Source organism: Syngnathoides biaculeatus, chromosome 3, assembly GCF_019802595.1.
Source record: "Syngnathoides biaculeatus isolate LvHL_M chromosome 3, ASM1980259v1, whole genome shotgun sequence".
In the NCBI taxonomy this organism is placed as follows: domain Eukaryota; kingdom Metazoa; phylum Chordata; class Actinopteri; order Syngnathiformes; family Syngnathidae; genus Syngnathoides; species Syngnathoides biaculeatus.
The window spans coordinates 10,622,273-10,645,336 of record NC_084642.1 but is presented as its reverse complement, the minus strand read 5'-3'; the positions used below and the strand labels follow the sequence as shown (position 1 = coordinate 10,645,336).

At 41.0% G+C, this 23,064-nt stretch overlaps 1 protein-coding gene across 1 annotated transcript in view; it reads left to right on the top strand.

Annotated features, from left to right (window-relative positions):
* spon1a (spondin 1a) overlaps window positions 1–14,048 on the top strand; it is a 71,705-nt gene extending 57,657 nt beyond the window's left edge. The window contains exons 9-16 of the mRNA XM_061814221.1: window positions 2,094–2,234; window positions 5,560–5,635; window positions 5,712–5,894; window positions 6,270–6,440; window positions 6,545–6,712; window positions 8,750–8,914; window positions 9,363–9,632; window positions 13,108–14,048. Of these exons, the coding sequence (XP_061670205.1) occupies window positions 2,094–2,234; window positions 5,560–5,635; window positions 5,712–5,894; window positions 6,270–6,440; window positions 6,545–6,712; window positions 8,750–8,914; window positions 9,363–9,632; window positions 13,108–13,271 (1,338 nt within the window). The 3' untranslated portion in view covers window positions 13,272–14,048. The remainder of the gene's footprint in view (window positions 1–2,093; window positions 2,235–5,559; window positions 5,636–5,711; window positions 5,895–6,269; window positions 6,441–6,544; window positions 6,713–8,749; window positions 8,915–9,362; window positions 9,633–13,107) is intronic.
* Window positions 14,049–23,064: the final 9,016 nt, after the last annotated feature.

Genomic DNA, 23,064 nt, shown 5'->3' with positions numbered 1-23,064 from the left:
TGAGATTTTGGGGAGCAACCTCGCAGGGCTACTGTACCAAATATTAACATTGGTTTTCTCAGGTGTTGAAATACTTATTTGCAGCTGTATCAAACAAATTATTGTTAAAAAAAAAACATACATTGTGATTTCTGGATTTCTCTTTCTAGATGATCTCTCTCACAGTGGACATGCACCTACGATGAAAATTTCAGACCCCTTAATGATTTCCAAGTGGGAGAACTTGCAATATAGCAGGGTGTTCAAATACTTATTTTCTTCACTGTAGGTAAGGTAAAATGACAAACATTTCATTGATATTTTGACTTTGAAATCAGCGTGATTTATAATTTGTTGGCTGATTAGACACCCAGAATTGACCTGCACACATCAATCAGATGTGGCTGAGTGAAAGTATACATTTATGATTTGCTTCATCCATCCCTTTTCTTACTGTTTATTGGCTCTATCTTTGCACAAATGAAATAACAAAACTTTCTTGTCTCTTCTTTATGGTCCCCTCGTCTTCATGGTACAGTATTCTGAACCATGGTTTCATTAGTTGGTGATCATACAGCTTATCTTCAGTTTAATAATTCATCCGTAGCTGCTCTACAACTTGCAACTACTTGTCCTCGAAGTAGTCGATGCTAAATGTACAGTTGCATCCAGAATATAGCAGTGTTTGAAAAAAACACAGTGAAGCTGAAAATCTCCTTTTTTTCCCCCATAAATAGGACTTTGTTGTCTTTTTGCCGCCAGCTCTGCTTTATCTGGACTTCACATAGGCGTCTTCAAGAAATTGTGGCGTGCATTCAATCATCCTAGGGTTGGAAAATAAGTTCACAGGTGCCAGAAGTTGCTCGATTTCATGCAACACGGAATTGTAGCACCTTGTGTAGGACCTAAAAGTACCTTCAACCACTTCTCAGAAACAGTTATAAGACTAGCAGTGATTCACAGAAAAGTGAAGTACGGTATTGTAACAGCTTTCAAATGTTGGAATATTATGAAGAAAAATTGAGACACTCGTATTTTTTGAAGATACGGCAAGGATATTTGTGTTTTCCGATTTATACACAAGGAAAAATGTTTTAGAAAAAAAATCAATCACTAATGATTAAAAACAAGATTACAGATACATGAAAAGGTGAACATTTAGATAAACTCCTCAAATAAATGCAACAAAAAAGAAAACATAAAACAATACTAATAAAAGACGTAATGATGATCAAGTTTAAAAAAAACATCCACTAAACCAAAGCAAGATGGTGAAAACAAGAAATATTTATTTTTATTTGTGAAAATAAGGATTTCAACATTGAAACAGACATCAGATATTCAGGAAGTTGGTTCTTTCGTTGCATAGTATGTTATTCTTTTCTTCACATTTTAGTTTGGACAACGATGTGTAGTGTTGCAAGTGCATTTAAAAGCCGTCATAAGTATTTTCGATGTTTGGCCATTGAAAAAACACAACTTTAGCTTTGCTAGTTTTTCACCAAACATTGTGGAATTGTGGACCTAGTTACATATCAGAGCGGATTTGGGTTCATGTTTAATTTATTAAAATAATAATTTATTTCAAAAATAAATAAATAAATTCAGAAAGAAAAGCTTGCCGTGTGTTAAATCTTACAGCCAACCTTCAATACACATTTCTGTTACAAACAGGACTGGCACAAAACAGCATTCATCCATTTTCTTAGCCGCTTATCCTCACGAGGGTCGCAAGAGTACTGGAGCTTACCCTAGTTGTCAATGGGCAGGAGGCAGGGTACGCCTTGAACCGGTTACCAATCGCAGGGCACATGGAGTCAAACAGCCGCTCTCACAATCACACCTAGGGGCAATTTAGAGTATCCAATTAATGTTTCATGTTTTTGGGATGTGGGAGGAAACCGGAGCGCCTAGAAAAAACCCACGCAGGCACGGGGAGAACATGCAAACACTACACAGGCGGGTCTGGGATTGAACCCAGGACCTCAGATTTGTGAGGCAAACGCTTTCTAGCTTAGCCACCCTGCTGCCTCAATACAGAATTTCTTGGCAGTAAATTAGACAAATGTGCTATTTGAAGTGTTTATTTTTTCCATATTTGTGTTCCCCTTTAGTCCCCCAACAAGCCAACTGTGCCCGAAGATAAGATCCGTCCTCTGACCAGTCTGGACCACCCTCAGAGCCCTTTCTACGACCCCGAAGGAGGAGCCATCAGTCCTGTGGCCAGGGTCTTGGTGGAACGTATTGCCAGAAAGGTTGGTTGTCATGCTAGTCACAAGCCTGCATTGAAACAAATAGAATGTAGCAGCGGTCTGATGCTAAAGATGATGCAATCAGTGAATTTCAGACTCCATAGACAGATCAAGTCTTGAATATTTGATTCTGCTGCTGCATTAGCTGGTCGCTCGTATACTATGGAATGAGTGAAAGATGAAAAAGTAAATAGAATCTTTGCAACAGCTTACCTTACGTCGAACAACATAATATTATTCATTGTGTTCTTTTGTCATTATTATCTTATCATTTGTTGTTTTCTTAACCTGCTGTTTTTCTGTTGTGTGGCCACAATTCAATCTGATTTGGTTCATTTGAACTCAAACCAGTTATGACCTCACTGATTTTGCTCTACCTTGAGGAGACCCAACCAAACTATCACACACAGTCCAACGTTATTTTACAAAACAGCCATAATGGTGTGATATATGAGAGTCATTTTAATTAAGAGGCAGCAGGACACGTGTATTTTTTTTCGGTTTTACCTTCTTTAAAGTTTGTGTGCATTCATAACATTGAGTCGAACATTTTAACGCCACAATATTTACGAGTTGACGATCGCAGGTACATCACAGCATTGTTTCATTACCCAAGTCTAATGCACTATTCCACTCCTACTAAAAACAAATTAGAACTCACATAAAAGTGGAATTGGCTTCCCTTTATTATACTTTTTACACCATCAAAATGGAGAGGAGGAAGAGGAGGAGGCACTACAGTTGTAAAAAAAAAAAAAAGTTAAACTTAGAAAAAAAAAAAGTGGGTTGCACTGTTGTATTGCTCCAAATGAAAATACATTTTATGATTGTTGGATGACATTTTTAACAGGAAGTGTATTTTATGTACTGCGGTGTAATGTGTAGGTAAAGGTAAATAGGTAAAGCAAACATCCTCATCCAGAAAGATATAGTTGTAATACAACGTGTACACATTCTGTTTGAAAAGAGTTTTTTTAGCAAGTCAATTCATATCTTGAATTAGTTTGGACTGATTGTTTTTTTGGGGTGTGTGTGGTATTTTTCGCTGCAAATAATAGAAAGAGCAAAGTCCCAAAAGTTGGGCTTAAAAGTCCTGTATTTTGGCTATGTAAAGTGATTGTCTAACGTGTAGTAGTAGACAATTGAATTTCAATAAATTTTTTTTTTTTTTGTCATAGAAGTGTCCATAAAAGGCCCCTCCGACAGTTACTTTTGTTTGACCCAGTTTTGTATCCGCTTTGTCCTAAGGCCGCCCCTTTTCCTCCGATTGTTTGCCTCTGTATTGAAGACACACTTGTGAGCGTTGTTTTGTTGTGCTGACAACGCTGGCCCGGGAGTGGAAAGAGAAGGCGGACACCTTCGCTAGTGATGTAGATAAGCTCGAAAAATTCTAATAACCTGAGTTCTGGCCTCTCAGTAGAAAAATGTCTGGAACTCAGGAATGTGTGAACGGATTTAATTCCTATTTTACTTGTTTACTTAAGCACCACAGAAACAATATTTCATACAAAATGCTAGAAAAAAATTGGTTTGGCAAATATGTCCCACTAATCCAAATCCATCGACAATGTCTGAAACTCCAGCTGAAGGAAAATAATCCCAAATCCCAATACTTCACTGCGTTCTACGTTTTCTTCTGCTTTGTTTGTGACACCAGGATGTTACACACGGAGTACATTTGACAGTGAAAGAAAATAATAATAATAATGATGTTAACAGTATAAACTCGTGTATAATACTCTACCTTATTTTAAGTTGCGACTCTCCTTGATCTGAACACATATATTCTCAAATGAGATTCTCACCCCAGCTGGGAATACCACACTCGCGATTTATGTTAGAGAAACCTACTTTACGATGTTAACATAAGTTTTCTTCTTTTCTTTTGATGTCAAACCCTCAAACGCATTTAAACGCACGGCTTGGGTAACACCGATTGCTGGGGTCACTAATTCTGTTGTGTCACAGATTTTTTCGGGAACACCAGCCTCAGACAGAAGCTAACTAAGAGTTTGTTGGGCATCCCAAAAATAGTGAGGGACGTTTTTTTTGGTTTTTAACACATCATCTACCCATTAGCTCCACTGCTTATCCCCTTCTGGGTCACGGGGCACTGCAACCTATCTCAGCTTACTTTGGACAAAAGGGAGACTCACCCTGAACTGGTTACAGACAACTACACCATCAGTGCCACACATTAAACTTCCATCCATCCATTTTCCATCCATGTCGCTTATCCTCACAAGAGGTCACAGGGAGTGCTGGAGCTTTCCCAGGGACACCCTGAACTGGTTGCCAGCCATTCGCAGGGCACATCGAGACAAACAAAGACAAAACAAAACCGCACTCACAATCACACCTAGGGGCAATTTAGAGGGTCCAATTAATGTTGCGTGTTTTTTGGGATGTGGGAGGAAACCGGAGTGCCCGGAGAAAACCCACGTAGGCACGGTGAGAACATCCAAACTCCACACAGGCGGGTCCGGGATTTAACCCGGGACCTCAGAACTGTGAGGCCAATGCTTTACCAGCTGATCCACCGCGCCGCTTCGACATTAAACTTATTCAAGAAATAAAGAGGTGACACAGATAGCAAAATCTGATTCGTATACATGTACTTGACTAGTATAATAATTACACACGTGTAATTGTATAGGAAGTAGTCAACCAAAAGTGATGTTTTCATGGCTACGTACTTTTGTGTTTATCTCCTAAAAGCATTTTGTTGGAGTGGCTCTTTTGCTATTTTTCTCGAGCGGCTTCAAATAGTGGAGACCAATTCCTCATGTGTTTTAGATTATGTTTATTCCAAAGTAGTGCAGCCCTATAAAAGCTCGGGTCACCGCCGCTTCTGCTGAAACAAAACAAAAAAGCAAATGAAACAGACTGAAATGTCAATACAACCTTTGCAAAACTATTTCAGCGGAAGTGAAACTCACGTTAAGTCCCTGAAGGTATGCTGGTTGACTTGCCCAGCTTCTGTGCAAGCAGCGTGGGTTCGATTCCCATTTTGTGACAATATGAAATGGTGGCCAGTCTGTACATGTGCCCTGTGACCGGTCCACCAATTGTCCAAAGACAGCCAAAGTAGAATTAAATGGACGCTGACACGTTCTCCCTCAATTATTGAAGTCCTTCAGTGACATCTAGAGGCGGGTTTGGGGATTTTAAATCACTTTCCTCTGTAAGCATTTACTTCAGTCTGTCGATTAACAGCACTTTCAGCCGATTTGCTCTCCTCCTTTTTATAGCCTATTCAATAGAAAAGGAAACAAAAACAAAAACAGGACAATCCCCAGAGCAATGAGTGCTATGTTTGAGTCCACAGGGGGAGCAGTGCAACGTTGTGCCAGACAACGTGGATGACATCGTGGCAGATATTGCACAGGAGGAGAAAGAGGAAGGTCTGGATCTAATCAATTTCTCTTTTGCGCTTGGCTATCCACATTTATAACGGCTCTATTATTTCGCACCGAGCAGATGACACCCCCGAGACGTGCATCTACTCCAACTGGTCTCCGTGGTCAGCCTGCAGCTCGGCTACTTGCGAAAAGGGCAAGCGGATGAGGCAGAGGATGCTGAAGGCCCAGTTGGATCTCAGCGTTCCCTGTCCGCACACGCAGGATTTTGAGCCTTGCATGGGCCCGGGATGCAGCGATGAGGGCAAGGAGCAAAACGAGCTTTGCCGAACGAACATTCGAATATGAAGTCAACATTCTGGCTATTCAGCGTGAAGGATGGCACCGACCTAAGATGCTTTACAACGATTTAGATCGTTCTCTCAGTTTTATGAAGACTCGTGGACTATTACTTTCTTTTTTACAGGTTACAAAGTGAAGGGTTACAACTAAAGTTTATCGCTGTGCTGCTATAGATAATGTCGGCGATAAATTAGAGAGAACCTGTTGTTTATATGGGAGGTTTTTAAATTTATAGCAGGCTGAGTTACAAGACATTTCGAAATGTGCCTTTTGAAAGAGTGATTCACTTTGAAAAGTTTGTCCGAAATATAATTCGGCTTTCCATTTGCCTCTTTAGATGCATCCACTTGCATGATGTCGGAGTGGATCACATGGTCTCCGTGCAGCGTCTCATGCGGCCAGGGCACACGTTCCAGGGAACGTTACGTGAAGCAATTCCCGGACGACGGCTCAGTATGCACCCTCCCCACGGAGGAGACCGAAGATTGCGTTGTCAACGAGGAATGCTGTAGGAGGACAACATGTCTTCTTTTTTGTCACTTTCTTTTAACACTTCAAATCGAGTCGTCAGTCTTTTTTTTTTTTTTTTTTAATATCTCTGCTTGTCCTCAGCTCCCAGCAGCTGTCTGGTCACCGAATGGGGGGAATGGGACGCCTGCAGCGCCACTTGCGGTCTGGGCATGAAGAGAAGGGAGCGCATGGTGAAGATGCCGCCTGCAGATGGTTCCATTTGTGGAGCTGAGGTTCTGGAAGTGGAGAAGTGCATGATGCCAGAATGTCGTGAGTAAATGTGTCACGTGTTTGCTATCTAGGCGTGTGTCCCAGTCAGTGATTGAGCAATTAACTAATTAATTAATTACCGTATTATTCAGACTATAAGTCGCAGTTTTTTTTTTCATAGTTACTTACTTACGACTTATTCTCCAGAGTGACTTATATGTGAAATTACTAACACATTATTACATCCATCCATCCATTTTCCAAGTCGCTTATCAGATATTTTCGCACTGACAACTGTAAGAGGGCGCTCTCGCCCCGTTTATCTGTACCTGCTACTTCTGTACTTCTGAAAATTCAGCATTTCAACATTAGCTATCTCTGATGACAACTGAGAAGGACTGAAGAAAAATGGCATTGAAGAGAAAATCATATCCTGTAGATTTCAAGCTGCAAGTAGTAAAATATGCAACTACACTAAGCATCTGGATGGCTTCTTTAGAGCACGAAAAGCTCTGCTCCTGAAGTATCGATAGCATTTGACTAAAATCACGCCACAGTTAAAAAATAAATTAAATGTTTTCAACTCCATACCTGCTATCCTCCCTTGGAGTCTTAAATGAAAATACACCAGCCATATGATATCTGCATGAATTGCAGCTTTAAAGCAGTCTTGCGTAACCTTTGGGAGCAGTGGATGACGGATGGAGAGCAAAGGTTCCGGGTGAATCCGTCATGCAACTTTCCGGGAAGTCATCCTGTCGGGATTTAGAAAGGCTGGAATAGGCTAGTCGGAACTGCCACTGACGATGAGTCTGACGTAAGCGACGTAGAAGAGGAAGCGGCGCGTCATCTACCTCTGGAGTAGGCGGACTTGTTTAGAAGTGACACCGAGGATGAAGATTTCATTTGATTTTAGTTACTGCACATTTGGAGTGACACTGATGGTTATGGTAAACGTCTTCGTAAATTATTTATGCTACAGTTATCGGAATAATTCTTAAAGTTATGTTAACGTACCAGGCACGTTCTCAGTTGTGTCATGTCACGTAAGCATAACGTTCAGCCTGCTGTTGCCGCTATTCTATTTTTGTTTTAAATTGTTCGTCATTTAAATTTTAAATGACATGTCTGTTCTTAGGGGCGACACGGTGGATCAGCTGGTAAAGCGTTGGCCTCACAGTTCTGGGGTCCCGGGTTCGATCCCGGACCCGCCTGTGTGGAGTTTGCATTTTCTCCCCGTGCCTGCGTGGGTTTTCGCCGGGCACTCCGGTTGCCTCCAACATTCCAAAAACATGCAACATTAACTGCCTGGCTAAATTGCCCCTAGGTGTGATTGTGAATGCGGCTGTTTCTCTCGATGTGCCCTGCGATTGGCTGGCAACCAGTTCGGGGTGTACCCTGCCTCCTGCCCATTGACAGCTGGGATAGGCTGCAGCACTCCCTGTGACTCTCGTGAGGATAAGCGGCAAAGAAAATGGATGGATGGATGTCTCTTCTTAGTGTTGGATTTTATCAAATAAATTTCCCCCAAAAAGGCGACTCCAGTGCGACAAATATTTTTTTCTTCTTTTTTTGATGCATTTTATGGCTGGTGTGACTTGTACTCCGGAGCGACGTATGGTCCGGAAAGTACGATATACAAGATCTGTGCGTCTAAAAGATTAAGTGCAGATGTGTTCTACTTCAAATTTCAATACGACTGAACGGGAACTAGATTAAAGAAAAGTTTCCACTATTTAACATTATGTAGAGTCTGAAAAACTAATTCAGTGATTTCTTTTTTTTGCATACCACTAAAAAGATTCCATGTCACATACTGAAAATCATTGAATTACGTTACAAAATGATTTCAATAATGATGCGGGATGCAATGATTGTGATAATCGATACATCACCAAATCTATGCTACTACAAATTTATCGGAACATGATTTGCAATACAAAGAGCCACACAGTATTAATAAACAATATGTAAACTGTACAGTTCCATATGCTTTGGTTATATTTCATAAAGCAACAGGGATGCCAATGTATCGAAGTAATAGCTATATTTTGATCCTTCTTTTTTTAATAACAAAATGTGTCGGCTTGGGTGTAGATACAATCCCGTGCATGCTGACTACGTGGTCTGACTGGAGCGACTGCAGCGTGACGTGTGGGAAGGGTGTACGAACACGCCAGCGTATGCTCAAGTCGCCCGTTGAGTTAGGAGACTGCACCGAAGAGTTGGACCAGGTGGAGAAGTGCATGCTACCGGAATGTCGTAAGTTGGACAGTACAGGTTACCCACATTATGTAGTCATTCAAGTAAATTATTGAAGTTAATTGCACACAAGGCCAAAAATAAGAAGTTGTTGACCCCACTTGTTCAATATACAATATTTAAACTGCATTCACAGTATATTCACTTATTACATTAATTGATATTCCTAGAATTAAATGTCACTCAACTAACTTGTATCTCACTTAATGATTCAGTTCAGCGACTTTATTTTCTGGCCTTCAAACCAGGACATAAAACCAGAAAAAACTTTTAACAAAGCAGTAATAATTCCAGAATTAATATACGATAAAATTAATGGACGATAAAATACTGTATTAAAATTTCCTATTTGTAGCAGGATTCTAATCTCTCACCCTCAGTTAGTTTCATTGTTTTCTTGAAACTTAACCCTGCTCATGCCAATTTAATTGTCTTGTTCAATCGTCAGCCGTAGACTGCGTCATGTCCGAGTGGAGCGAGTGGACAGAGTGTAATAAGTCCTGCGGGAAAGGTCACACAATCAGGACGCGCACGGTGAAGTTGGAACCTCAGTTTGGAGGGGACCACTGTCCAGAAAGCATCCAGAGGAAGAAGTGCAAGGTCAGGAAGTGCACCAGAGGAGGGCAGGCCAACAGCCACGAAAAGAAACGACGCAAGGAGCAGCGAGAAAAAAGGAGGAGCAGACAAGGCAGGACTGAGGTCGCCTCTGAGCATCCAGGTTGGTGTCTCCCTTCAGTTTTAATATATTTTAATCACTTTTGCTCATCCCAGAAAGAAGGTTTGTAAAGTGAACAAAAACAAAAGTCAAATCGTCCCTTAAACTTGCTCTTATTTTGAAATACACCCCTACTTTGATTTAGTAAATGACAGAATATCACGTATTAGTGCTCATAAGTTTGATTACCCTGTCAGAATCCGTAAGATGTGGACCATGAATGCTCAGGAAAAATACTTTTTTTTTTTTTTTTTTTTTTAAATGGGATGAAAATTTGAAACGGTGGAACGGTAGATCAGTTGGAAAGCGTTGGCCTCACAGTTCTGAGGTACCGGGTTCGATCCCGGCCCTCCCTGTGTGGAGTTTGCATGGTCTCCCCGTGTCTGCGTGGGTTTTCGCCGGGCACTCCGGTTTCCTCCAATATTCCAAAAACATGCAACATTAACTGGACACTAAATTGCCCCTTGGTGTGATTTTGAGTACGGCTGTTTGTCTCGTTGTGCCCTGTGATTGGCTGGCAACAAGTTCAGGGTGTACCCCGCCTCCTGACTTTTGACAACTGGGATAGGCTCCTGCACTCCCCACGACCCTCGTGAGGATAAGCAGCAAAGAACATGGATGGATGGATAAAATTTGAAAAAAAAACACTATAATAAAGAAAATAATGAAATGGTCCCTGTTCAGTCATCGGTCATATAAAAAAAATTAAAAATTCTCCTTGGGTATGTAAATGTAAAACAATACGGACATATGAGAAATCATACATATTTGTTCAGTTCTGTGTTATGTGACGATAATACTCTAAATGCTAAAACGTTTTGGAAAAATATTGAATTAATTTGATTTCACTGAGGTATTGATAACAAGCAAATGTAGATACAACGACTGGGCTACTTAAATATATATCACAAAGATGCTATATGATCTTCAGGACATTTGCTTCAAGAATATTCATGATCTGGACTTTTTTTAAAATTTTAGTTTAGTATCCCTGATTTTACTTATTGCAACCAGCAGAGGGTGCAAGCATTTTAAGCCCAAGTAGGTTTTTTTTTCCCCCTGTTCGGCTAGTAGGTCAACTAGAAAGGAGACTCTGTATCCCTTTTATGGTGGAACAGTTTTACTGTGTCACAGTGGAATTGTTAAGATGCCGCTGTGGTGTCTTCGTATTTTAATTCATATTTACTGAGAATCAGAGTTGATTAGTCAAACCGAATATGATTTTTAGAGGGAAGTCAGAGAAGAAGACAACAAAAGACAAAGCACTAACTGTAAACAAGTTGAGGAAAGTACATTTTTGTATAATAGAAGAATGACACATTTGATATGAGTGTTGTATGAGGGACTAGTTGTACAGCCTGTGAGGGAAGGACAGGACAAAATAGGACAGGAAAAGGATAGGAGGGGAAGGATGCAGGACAGGTTGGTCTCCCCGGGTCCCGTCCACACCAAGTCTCCCCAAAACCAGTATTCAGAAGGGCTGCAGGGCCACAATGCCAACACCCAACCCCCAATAAACACACACACACACACACACACACACACACACACACACCCAAAGGAGTGCAAAATGCAGTTCCACCAGTCTAACCAGTACCCGAGGCTGAAAATTCAGATAGCACCTGTGGGACTTGAGTGGGGAAGCCCCCACGCAAAATAGCCACCCAGCCCGAGGGGCCTGACCCCAGGAGCATTGTCATCATGAAGCTACTGAAAACTCACCTCCCTCCTTTTACTAAGACTGCCAGGTCCCTGACTGGGAGTCATTGGTCCTACCCTGTGTATCAGTGTGCTGTAGTGCATTAAAATCTGGAGTCGCCAGTAAAATGGGTGGGGAGGTGGATCTGACAGGCTCTGCTCCCTCGAAGCCAAATGACAGCAACCCCAAGAAACCCTGAATACTTGCATCTTCCCGGATGTGACAAGTGAAAAAAGAAAATCTATTTAAAAGTGAATGTTGTAAGAGTGCTGAGTGAGTGATGAAGAGACACGGCTCCTGCGGGCCCATCAGGCAGGACAACCGCAGACAGACTCAACCCGGCCTCGCAGCACCGACCTTGGGAATCCTGCCACATTCCAGTCAGCACCCACTAGCCGCCCCTGAGTGTTAGAGGTGCGCCCCCCACCCCCGACCCCCACTCCACAGAAGGAAACAAACACAGCGGGACGCAAGGAAAGGAGAGAAGAGGAACCCCCACCTCCACCACCAGCCGTAACGGGGGACGAAGGCAGACAGTAGCTGGCACAGTTCCAGCACCCGCGGAACATGGGCGAGTCCACCGCCAATTCCCGCTGGGAGATCCGCCCACTGATCCGACCCCCCACCCTACTGGGTTTGCTGACTAAAGGGCTTCTGCAGCAACAGAGAGCAGTAAAAGGCCACAGTGCATGTTGTAAATGGAGGGCTACGTGCTCATTAAAGACACATTGCCGTTTAATTAACGTGTTAATACAGTATATACGTCAACCCCAATTTTTCTGATGCTCGACTGACTGTAACCAGGTTGCGTTTTGAATGGTTACGCTATTATTACTCTTTTAAAGAAAGCATCAGTATAGTGTATTTATTTGATCTTTTTACGTACTTTGAGAAGGTAATGAATGAAGAAAATGGGAGAGAAGGAAGAGTAGAAGAGGCAAGCATGAATGACCAGGAAGTGGCAATGATTAGTAAAGGGAAAGTCAGAAAGGCACTGAACAGGATGAAAAATGGAAAGACAGTTGGTCCTGATGACATACCAGTGGAGGCATGGAAGCAATTTGGAGAGGTGGCTGTGGAGTTTTTGACCAACTTATTCAATAGAATACTAGCGGGAGAGACGATGCCAGAAGAATGGAGGAAAAGTGTGCTATTTCCCATTTTTAAGGACAAAGGCGATGTTCAGAACTGTGGAAACTACAGAGGAATAAAGATGATGAGCCACACAATGAAGTTATGGGGAAGAGTAATGGAGGCTAGAGTCAGGACAAAAGTAAGTATCTGCGCGCAACAGTATGGTTTCATGCCTAGAAAGAGTACCACAGATGCATTATTTGCTTTGAGGATACTCATGGAAAAGTACAAAGAAGGTCATTGTGTCTTCGTAGACCTGGAGAAACCCTATCAAAGAGTAGCAAGTGAGGAACTGTGATACTGCATGCCCAAGTCTGGTGTGGCGGAGAAATATGTTAGAATAGTACAGGACAGCTATGAGGGCAGCAGAACAGCGGTGAGATGTGCCGTAGGTGTGTCAGAAGAATTTAAGGTGGAGGTGGGACTGCATCAGGGATCTGCGCTGAGCCCCTTCCTGTTTGCGGTAGTAATGACAGATGAGGTTAGACTGGAATCCCCTTTGACCATGATGTTCGCAGATGATATTGTGAACAGTTTTTATGGTACATAGTATCAAATTCCGTTCTCTATAGGCTATCCGGTGACAAACATCTAATATATTTGAAAACCATCTGTACATGTGTACCTTTTTTTCTGTCAATCTAGGATGTAAAATGAGGCCATGGTCAAGTTGGACAGAATGTACCAAAGTGTGCGGTGGAGGCATTCAAGAACGGCTAATGACTGTGAAGCAAAGGTTCAAGACCGCACAATTGTCCAGCTGCAAGGACAGGAAGGAGATCCGAGCTTGCAACGTGCACCCCTGCTAAGGGGAGGGAGGGATACATGGGACGGCATTAGGGGAGTGAGAACAAGACCAGGCATTCTTATGTTGTCACATGATGGTCTCAAGAGCACTCTATTTAGCGCTCTGATGGCACTCTATTGTCATACAGTGCAGTACACCACACGTCTACTCGTAAATTCTGTTCACTTTTGATGTTTCTGAGAGGGGGCAATGACGAGGGTGGGAGGGGTGGTATAAAGTTCTAATAATGCCCCCTGCTGTTCTGTTCACTTTCCCAAGGACTTTTTTTTTCTGGGGCGTTACAACACTGGCAATGCAACCAAATCATTTTTTTTTTTTCATGTCTTCCTCTTGCTTTTCAAATTATCATCAGAAGACGAACTTGCCAATTAAACTAGAACGATTCTTCTGTGCTGTAGCTCTGATACACTTTTTTGCAAGATTACTGTTGATGTGGTACAGTACAATATATCTCGGAACCATACTGAATTTCTTTTATAAATAAATACGCATTATAGCTTGTAGTATCCGTAGTGTGACACTATAGTAATTTAAAGCCCAGGTGTTCAGCCATTCCAGTATTTTTTCCACTGCGTTCTGTTGTTGTTTTAGGGTCACACCATAATGATTTTTTTTTTTTTAAACCAGCAGTGATGTTTGGTGGATCCATCAAAGTGAAATGGATATAATTGAACATTCTTAAGTATTTAGATTGTTTCCCCCCTGTGAATCTTTTTAAAAGAATGTCTTGAGATTCTTACCAAAGTGTTGTGTAGATGTTTTTAAGATCCTTTCCTCTTCTTCACCCCACCCCCTTAACATGTTAATATTTTGGAATAACATTACCTTTACAATAAAAGTAAATGTGACAACTTGTCAACTGGATCTGTGGTTTTATTCAAGGTGTTAAAATTGATTATTTCATTTGCAAAATGAATATACTGGGAATTGGTCCTCAAAAGTTACATAAAAAACAGAAAAATCAAGTTGTAAAAACATATTTATTTAATCCGTCACAAAAATGCCAGTAATATAGTACATATGCTCTAAATTTTGTGATTTCTTTTCATTCATCTTTTATGAGTGTTATGCATGTTTTTTTAAACATGACATGCACGCTGTCTTGTATAATATTAAAAAATATATTTTAAAAAATAACATGGTAGAAAATAGTCAGGTTGAATGTTTAAATATTATTTGAGCAAAGTATCTGACCTATGATGTACTTAATTATTTAAAATAATTTTCGAAAATAAATATCTTCAGTGTTGGAAATAAAAGTATTTTCTTTGAAAAGTGTAAATGGTGGGAATTGCTCCTCAAATGTTATATAAAAAAATGGAAAAATCAATTTGTAAAAACATATTAATTTAATCCCTCATGTAATTGCCAGTAATATAGTACCTATGCTCTCACATTTGTGATTTTTTTCATCCATCTTATATGAGTAATATGCATGTTTTTTTAAACATGACATGCACACAGTCTTGTATAATATTAAAAAATATATTTAAAAAATAACATGGTAGAAAATAGTCAGGTTAAATGTTTAAATATTACTTTAGTAAAGTATCTGACCTATGATGTACTTAATTATTTAAAAGAATTTTCCAAAATAAATATCTTCAGTGTTGCATATAAGTTTTTTCTTTGAAAATTGTAAATGCTGGAAATTGCTCCTCAAATGTTACATAAAAAAAGGAAAAATCGATTTGTAAAAACATATTTATCGAATCACGTTAATACCTGTAATATAGTCCATATGCTCTCACTTTTGTGATTTTTTTCATCCATTTAGTATGAGTGATATGAATGTTTTTTTTTAAACATGACGTGCATGCAGTCTTGTATAATATTTTAAAAAAATATATATATATAACATGGTAGAAAATAAAGTCAGGTTGAATGTTTAAATATTACTTGCATAAAGTATCTGACCTACGACTTAATTATTTAAAAGAATTTTCAGTGTTGGAAATAAAAGTATTTTCTGAGAAAAGTGTAAATGCTGATTTTTTTTAAATTTTTATTTATATAGGAGTGGTGGACCAGCACTTCACTTTTTGCTCTGTATGAGTAGAGGGCCCTTTCTGCTGGAACTTATTTTTTCTTCATTTATCAATACTTCAAAAATAAAAATTACAATCCCTGTCATCGATTCCCCTAAAAAAATAATAAATAAAAATAAATACAAGCAAACGGTGGGGTCAGAACTGTTGAGACATCTGGTTTTCCCATTACTTCTAACATAATTGTAGCGATGGGTGCCCTTTTTGGGGGGCTTGTGCACATGCCCTCAAAAATATTTGTGCATATACCGTTGCAGTATTATGTTTTACCACTAGATGTCACTGATAAATTGTTTATTCTTTAAGATTTGCTTGCATTGTCTTCTAAAAAAATTATAATAATGTGATGTAATCCTTAATTGATCATTTCTTTATTGTAATGAATTATCTGTCCTGTTGGGTGGGGTGCACTCAATATTCCCTCGTCACATTGTGACTATGAAGGCTACTGAATAATTTTCATTCAGAATTTTTCCATTCATATGCTCTCACGTCAATTTGGTAACTGCTTGCGCCCCCCGCGGATGAGTGACTATCGTCACATTCTTAAAAATTGTGGAGGAAGAATAGAACATTTTCACCAAGGCAACCATTGAAATGGTAATAATAATAAAAAAAAAGCTTCCATTTTGGAAGTCAAGGTTGCAGATTTTGTGTGCTTGGACAGAAAGTGCTTGCTGAAACCTAGAGGAAGAGCCCCCTACCCGCTCCCCCACTTCCCTTGATGAGGAAGGGAGGGTGTCATGTATCCCTCAGTGAGGAACCGGGGTCTCTGGGTGAAAAACTGGATCCATAGCAATGCCAATCTTATTTCCATGCCAACACATGCGAAGCCCACACACTCCACGCGATATGGAAACACGCAGGGTGAATTATTACAGCTGTGATTGAGCTGCTAACGCGTGCGCTGCTGGGGAAATTGAAACAAATCTACTGACAAGAAATGAGAAGTGAAATCATACTCATGTTCGCGCTTTCACACTGAGAGGGAAGTGGACCGAGGCTGCCTGGACTCAAGTCAGGAAAATGTACCGATACACCATCGCATGCCTGTCTAAGGGAGAAATCTGTCTGGAAACTACACTTGAGCCCTTAGAGCTGCAGATCCAAACTTAAAATCAATTTCAAAGATGCCTTCATGCGAAGGATACGCAAGGTCTTTGTAAACTTAATATGAGCTCCCAGCAAAAATAGTGTTAGTTATCTTTTTGATGAGTTAACAGTGTAACCTGGAATTGAATTACAAAACAAGTAGTACAGATTTTAACCAGCATTTTGTTGGTGGGGAAAAAAAAAAAAAAAAAACTACTTCCAGAGAGACAAAAAACCTTAGCCTTGATGTAAGATGGGAGATTCCATTAAAAAAAAAAAAAAAAAAAAAAAAAAGATATTGTTCATTTTATGTAACACTTATTCCAAAAGGATAAGCCTTTGGTCAAAGTTAATTTACAACACAAAGTATGGCATTTTAACATGGGTGTGTGGACTTTTTATATCCACTGGAGCCTTGTTCTCATTTGTGTAATCTGCCTGATTACCCTACACCGTTGTGGTGTTGCTTTAACAAGCAGTGATGCCTTGGTTCTCGACCACAAACCGTTACAGAAAACGGTTCGAGAAGTGATTTGTTTGAAAACCGAATCGATGTTTCCCATTACAATGGATGGAGAAAGAAATAATGTGTTCCAAGCCTAAAAAATTGGGCTTTTTAAACATTTTTTTTTAGCTTTTCCTGATAATAAACTGCATAGTAAATACACGCATAGTTTAAATACTTTATATCATATAATAATTTGAGAAATATATTTATCTTTTGCTTAAAAAAATTTATGCTTTACTAGTAGAGTACACTAGGCTGGGAGTGCATTGTCGTATCTGTAGCAACTCGGCCCCCAGCCTTGTAAACTTTTTTTTATTAACAAAAGTGCAGAATAACTTTAAGCAAGCAACTTGCCTTCTTTGGAGCCATGATTGGGGGTGAATACGGTAGTCCTTGATAAGAAGAAGAAAAACAAGTCACTACCGGGACACATCTGTGTACAGAGCCGATGCGCTAATGCTATCGTTAACACCGCACTAACGCTAACCCTAGCGCCGTGCTAACAAGGCCGGTTAAAAAAAATATACTGGTAAAAATCACTAAGACACGGCAGTACCACGCTAGCGCAGCGCTAACAGGGCCGGACCGGTAAAAGTTATTTCCTCGGCACATATATTCCACCGGTCTCAGTCTTAGCTTTTCTGCTCGAGTGGATGTCGAGTTAGAAAAAATGCACAAATTAGCCACATAACCTCATAAACCACAGAGTTGAAAGCGTGTGAAAAAAGTCGCGGAAATTACGGTAATTAGTTGGAGGACTGCTGTTTACATTTACTTGAGTCATATTATTCAAAAGTAGCAGTACTCTTACTACTACAATATTTGGCCTCCTACCTCTGTTGGAATGCAAGTCTTTATAACACAAAGTAAAGTCCAGTCTTTCTTTTCCAAATCCTCACCAAAAGTGAATCTCCAAAGCTGTACTAAGGTTTTTGCCCTTCCGTTCTGAATCAATGGAGCTGCATTGTAAAGCTTTCCCAATGAACACGATTAGTAGGATCACATTTTAACGGCGCTAAAGCAAATGTGTCCACACACATTGATTCCAATCATGAGACTGCTCTCGCGAACAAACTACCAAAACAACTGTGGATTGATGGCGATATTCTGCATAATTGCTTACTGCAATTTAGCATGAAAGACACACGTCAGATGGAGAAAACGGAGGATCTTGGCGAAAATGTCTTTTCCGTGTCCCCTGCTCAATGTGTGAAAGAGGCTTTAATTATATTGGCATTTCATTTTGATATGTGTCACGAATGCGTAAATGGGTCTTATGACTCCCCACATTTTCTCGGTTACATAATCATGTGGCGACGAAAGGTTTTGAGCGTTTAAGCTGGCGAGTAAACACACCTCGTTTCGCCTTCCAGCCTCAGACAATTTGCATTGTAATATACATGTTAATGAATCCCGATTCAGACGTAGCAAAATACTGTAATGAGTTTTCAAAATGTACTCTGCGGATCGTCAGAAGTTCAGGATTGTTAATTATACTGTATGACCAGGACGCTTGCAGGCAGAAGCAGATTTTTAGAGATCTGTTTTGGGCTTGTGGTCGACTTCTGCTTTGTAGGAGCTTAACAGACAATACAAATTTAAAGTCCCAATCAAAACATTTTTAACTGATGGCGTTTATCTTTAATGAATTTAACTCCATGAATTTGAACGTGTCTGTTGTGTGTCTCTATGTGCCTTGCGATTGGCTGGCGACCAGTCCAGGGTCTATCCCGCCTCCTGCCCGATGACTGCTGGGATAGGTTCCAGCACATTCGCGACCCTTGTGAGGATGAGTGGCTCAAAAAATGGAAGGATAGATGAAATGCGAGGAAACTTCAAGCATTGTGGTGACGTTTCACGTTAACTCACACGTGACTGCTCACAGCGCACCGTCGTTGGACGAGAGCTCGCTGGCGAACAGGACTGCGGTACGACGATGCCACGGACCAATCAGAGTAATACTCCATCCATCCATTTTCTTTGCCGCTTATCCTCATGAGGGTCGCGGGGAGTGCTGGAGCCTATCCCAGCTGTCAACGGGCAGGAGGCGGGGTACACCCTGAACTGATTGCCAGCCAATCACAGGGCACATCGAGACAAACAGCCACAATCAGACCTAGGAACAATTTAGAGTGCTGCATGTTTTTGGAATGTGGGAGGAAACTGGAGAGCCCGGAGAAAAACCACGCAGGCACAGGGAGAACATGCAAACTCCACACAGGTGGGTCCAGGGTTGAACCTGGGACCTCAGAACTGTGAGGCCAACGCCTTAACAGCTGAGCCACTGTGCCGCCTCAGAATATTACTGTTTTCCATATTTATTTTTACATATTAAATATTAATGAGATCTCAATGACCAGATGTAAAGGATCAACCAAGAAAGGTCGAAAAAAAGACATCCTGTGCATTTTCAACCCAAATTATATAGCAATCCTGGCAAAAGGACACCAATGGTTTTATTCATATACATGAATAAAAAATACATGATTGCAAGGGACCTTTAGGTTTTCTGAAAAGAAGAAAAAAATGCAACTAGATTGTATCACAACATATTGCTTTTGGCTTTAAGAGCCCTTCCCCAGCATAGCGACAGAGGCCGAGGAACTATCGGATTCCATAAACTAATAAACCTCAAAGGGGAAATCAATGTGGGGGCTGGCTCTTTCCCACAAATTTATAGGCTGCAACAGCCAGTGACCGACGATTAGAACCTGCTTTGACTTGGAATTGAAGAAATCAGTGATATGTCCCTTCTTAATTTGCAAATTAAGACCAAAGAACAAGTTCGTTGTCAGGAATGTCAGGAGTCATTTTCTCTTCCCTAACAAAACAAATACGTTCTCGTGAGCTGCCATCAGCCAAGATTGCCATCGCCAAGTGAATTATTTTATGGCCCTCTGGGCTTCAAGGGGGATTTTTTTTCCCCCTCTCTCCTAATTTCCATCCATCTCAAATGCAGCATCGTGTTGTGGCTGAATGTAAAAATAACTGGATGTGAGCTAACAACACCGGTGGCGCTGTAATCACACGGGAAATGGACTTTTGGCCACGATCTGTAAATTAGTGGGCTGAAAAATAATTTGACTGCGCTATCAAAACTGTCTTGTGATAGCTGATTGTAAGTCTGTGATGAATAATAGGTTAGCTGACCCAGGCAGGTGGCCGCTGCTAAATGTCTCCCAGATAAATCTAGGCTGTATGAATGAATATCACTTGTCATATTTAATTTAGTTAATGTCAAAACAATTTTTTTATTGAGTACAATTAATATAATTTTGTTCATCTATCTATGCCAGGAGCATATTGCGACAGGCAAAGGAAATCAATGCATCTGTGTCTTTTTTGCCAAATCATTTCATGTGGCCTATGTAAGAAGTTATGAATCTACGTCATGTTCGTCTGTATACTAGAATGTCAAATTAGGGCATAGGAGACCGAGGGTTTCACTGTGGGCTATATGTAATAACATGCTAATTACACATTTATATGGTTCCACAGTCATGAGTGCCAACTGAGGAACTGAAGGAAACCACAACTACATTGTGGTCCACAAAAATACTCGACATCCCTCCGTAATTCAAAATCAGCAAAAGAAATACTTACTCTACTTTTTAAAGATAACTGTGGCAACACCATGACGCGGTGGGCGAATGGTTACCACATCTGGGTCACAGTTCTGAGGTCTCAAGTTCAAATCCGGCCTTGCCTGTGTGGAGTTTTCATGTTTTCCTCATGCCTGCGTGGATTTTCTATGGGTACTGCAGTGTCCTGTCACTGTCCTGGACGGAGGCCCTGTAGCTCAGTGGTTAGAGCACTGGTTTGATAAACCAGGGGTTGTGGGTTCGTATCCCACTGGGGCCTCCACTCCCTGAGAAGGGTTGCGTCAGGAAGGGCATCCGGCGTAAAAATTGTGCCAAACACATGTGCGTTCATCTGAGATGACACGCTGTGGCGACCCCGAAAGGGACAAGCCGAAAGAAACTTACTTACTGCAGTGTCCTGTCACATTCTAAAAACATGCATGTTAATCGGAGACTCTAAATTGTCACTTGAACGTGAGCGAGACTGGTTGTTTGTTTATATTTGTCCTCGGTTTGGCTGGCGACCAGATCAGGGTGTACCCTGCCTCTCGCCCAGAGTCAGGGGGATGGACACCAGCACACCCGCAACCCTAGTGAGGATCAGCGGCAAGGAAAATGGATGGATGGATGTGGCTGTCAGGGGCATGGCCTGGCCACTGCCGTGCGTGGCGCTTCAAGTGAGGGGAGTGGACAGGCCACTGCCCTGGATGGTGCCACCTCTGACAGCTGTCACTCAGCTGTGTTGCATTCGGGACACTAATTGACCAAGCACTGAAGTGGTGAATTTGTCACCGATATTTGCCAGTTCGTTGCATTTGCTTTACTGCATCCTGGGATACTCTGCTATTGTGTGTAAGTCGCAGGTTTAGTGTAGAGCAATCCTTTGTCACAGTGAGCCTGTACCTCTTTAGTTTGACCACGTCTTGTCCATGTTTGTTAGTTTGCCTCCTCGTCATCGGACCTTATGTACGTTTTTGGATATTGCCTGTTGCCTAACGTTTTTGTGCTTCCACCTGTTTTGGACTGCCTTTTCGTGTTTGACCTCCTTCTGGAATAAAACCACTCTTAAGATCATGCCCTTGCCTCGTAGTCCTGCATTTGGGTCCGCCCTAGTGCAGCTGGCTTATGACAGTGGAAACCATCTTGGCTGTGAGCATGGGGATTACTTAAAGCATCTCATTTCAAAAATTCTTCATCCATGCAGAAATATGTTTTTATTTGGTCCTTAAAACCTTAACTATTAAACGCCAAGAAGAGTGAAGACCTGTAAAAACTCATCTTGTCTGGCATGTGCCACTTAATTATTACCTATGTGAACTTATTTTATCTCAGAGACAGATGGTAGAAAATAGAAGGATGCGCGTATTAAAAAGACGGCTGGTATGAAAATTTAATGCCACGACTCCAGTGACCACAAAATTCCACATTATCAGTATAAAAACAGCACTGCTCAAATAAATGACTTATTGACCATGCACCAAAGGCACAGTAAATGTGGGTATGTTTATAAATCTTTTTTTTTTTTTTCATCTTCATTTGGAACACTAATGTACGCTCTCTCAATTTGTCCAATCGTCTCTGTCCAGATTGGTTTGGACCCCAATGAATCAGAGAAGGATACAGAGAAACGCCGAAAATCACACGTCCATCTGCTGGGCCTGCACCAGAGGTCCCTGCGATATTTCCTGTGAAATTACTAACGACTTTGGTGATATGGCGCTTCACTGCGCCTGACTCAACATTGCATTCGCCTGCAGACGAGAACGCCAGTTTGTGGGACCACTAAAACATTCTTTTGCTTGTAAATTCTGTCTGAGTACTCTTGCTACTAGTTAACCACAATTACAGCACAGCACATTGGCTTTTATTTACGTGCATGGTCGATTTGTTTCATGATATCAGTGTTTTAGGATCTTTTTTTGGGGGGGTGGGAGTGTGAAACAAGCTTTCAGATAGCCGCACTATAATACTGCGGCAATCGGCTGGTGACCAGGTCGGGGTGCGTCCCCCACCACCCCTCCTTCTTGCCCAAAGGCAGCTGCGATAGCCTCCAGCTCAGCCGCAACCATAATGACGACAAGGGTGATAGAAAAAGGATGGATGGAAACTCTAACACTGACTGAAAGAAAATCAATAATACAAATGTGATTGCTCGACAGATGCGTGTGTGCGACGGTCAGATAAAAACAGCACGCTAATGAGGCTTGTACTCAAAGGTATCCAACACCTGCTTCACATAAAACAATAGCTGACAACGTTGTAATGTTGCCATGGTTGCAGTGTTAGGGGATGTTTTGCTCCACATTACCCAAAGGGCTTATTGTCAGAGCCAGTTTTGTCCAATAGATTCTAACTTGTGAGATTAAAACGGGCACTTTTGATATGAAAAAAAAAAAAAAAAACTGTTGGGACGCAAGGCTTTATTATTTGAAGAATCTTAAGATTGTACTGAGGTGTAAGATGTTTGAATGACAGTGATTTCTCCTTTCAAAATGGTTGACAGAGAGAACTATAAATTTAAAAAATGTAACTATTTAAATTAATAAAGATTTCATATTTGTGACT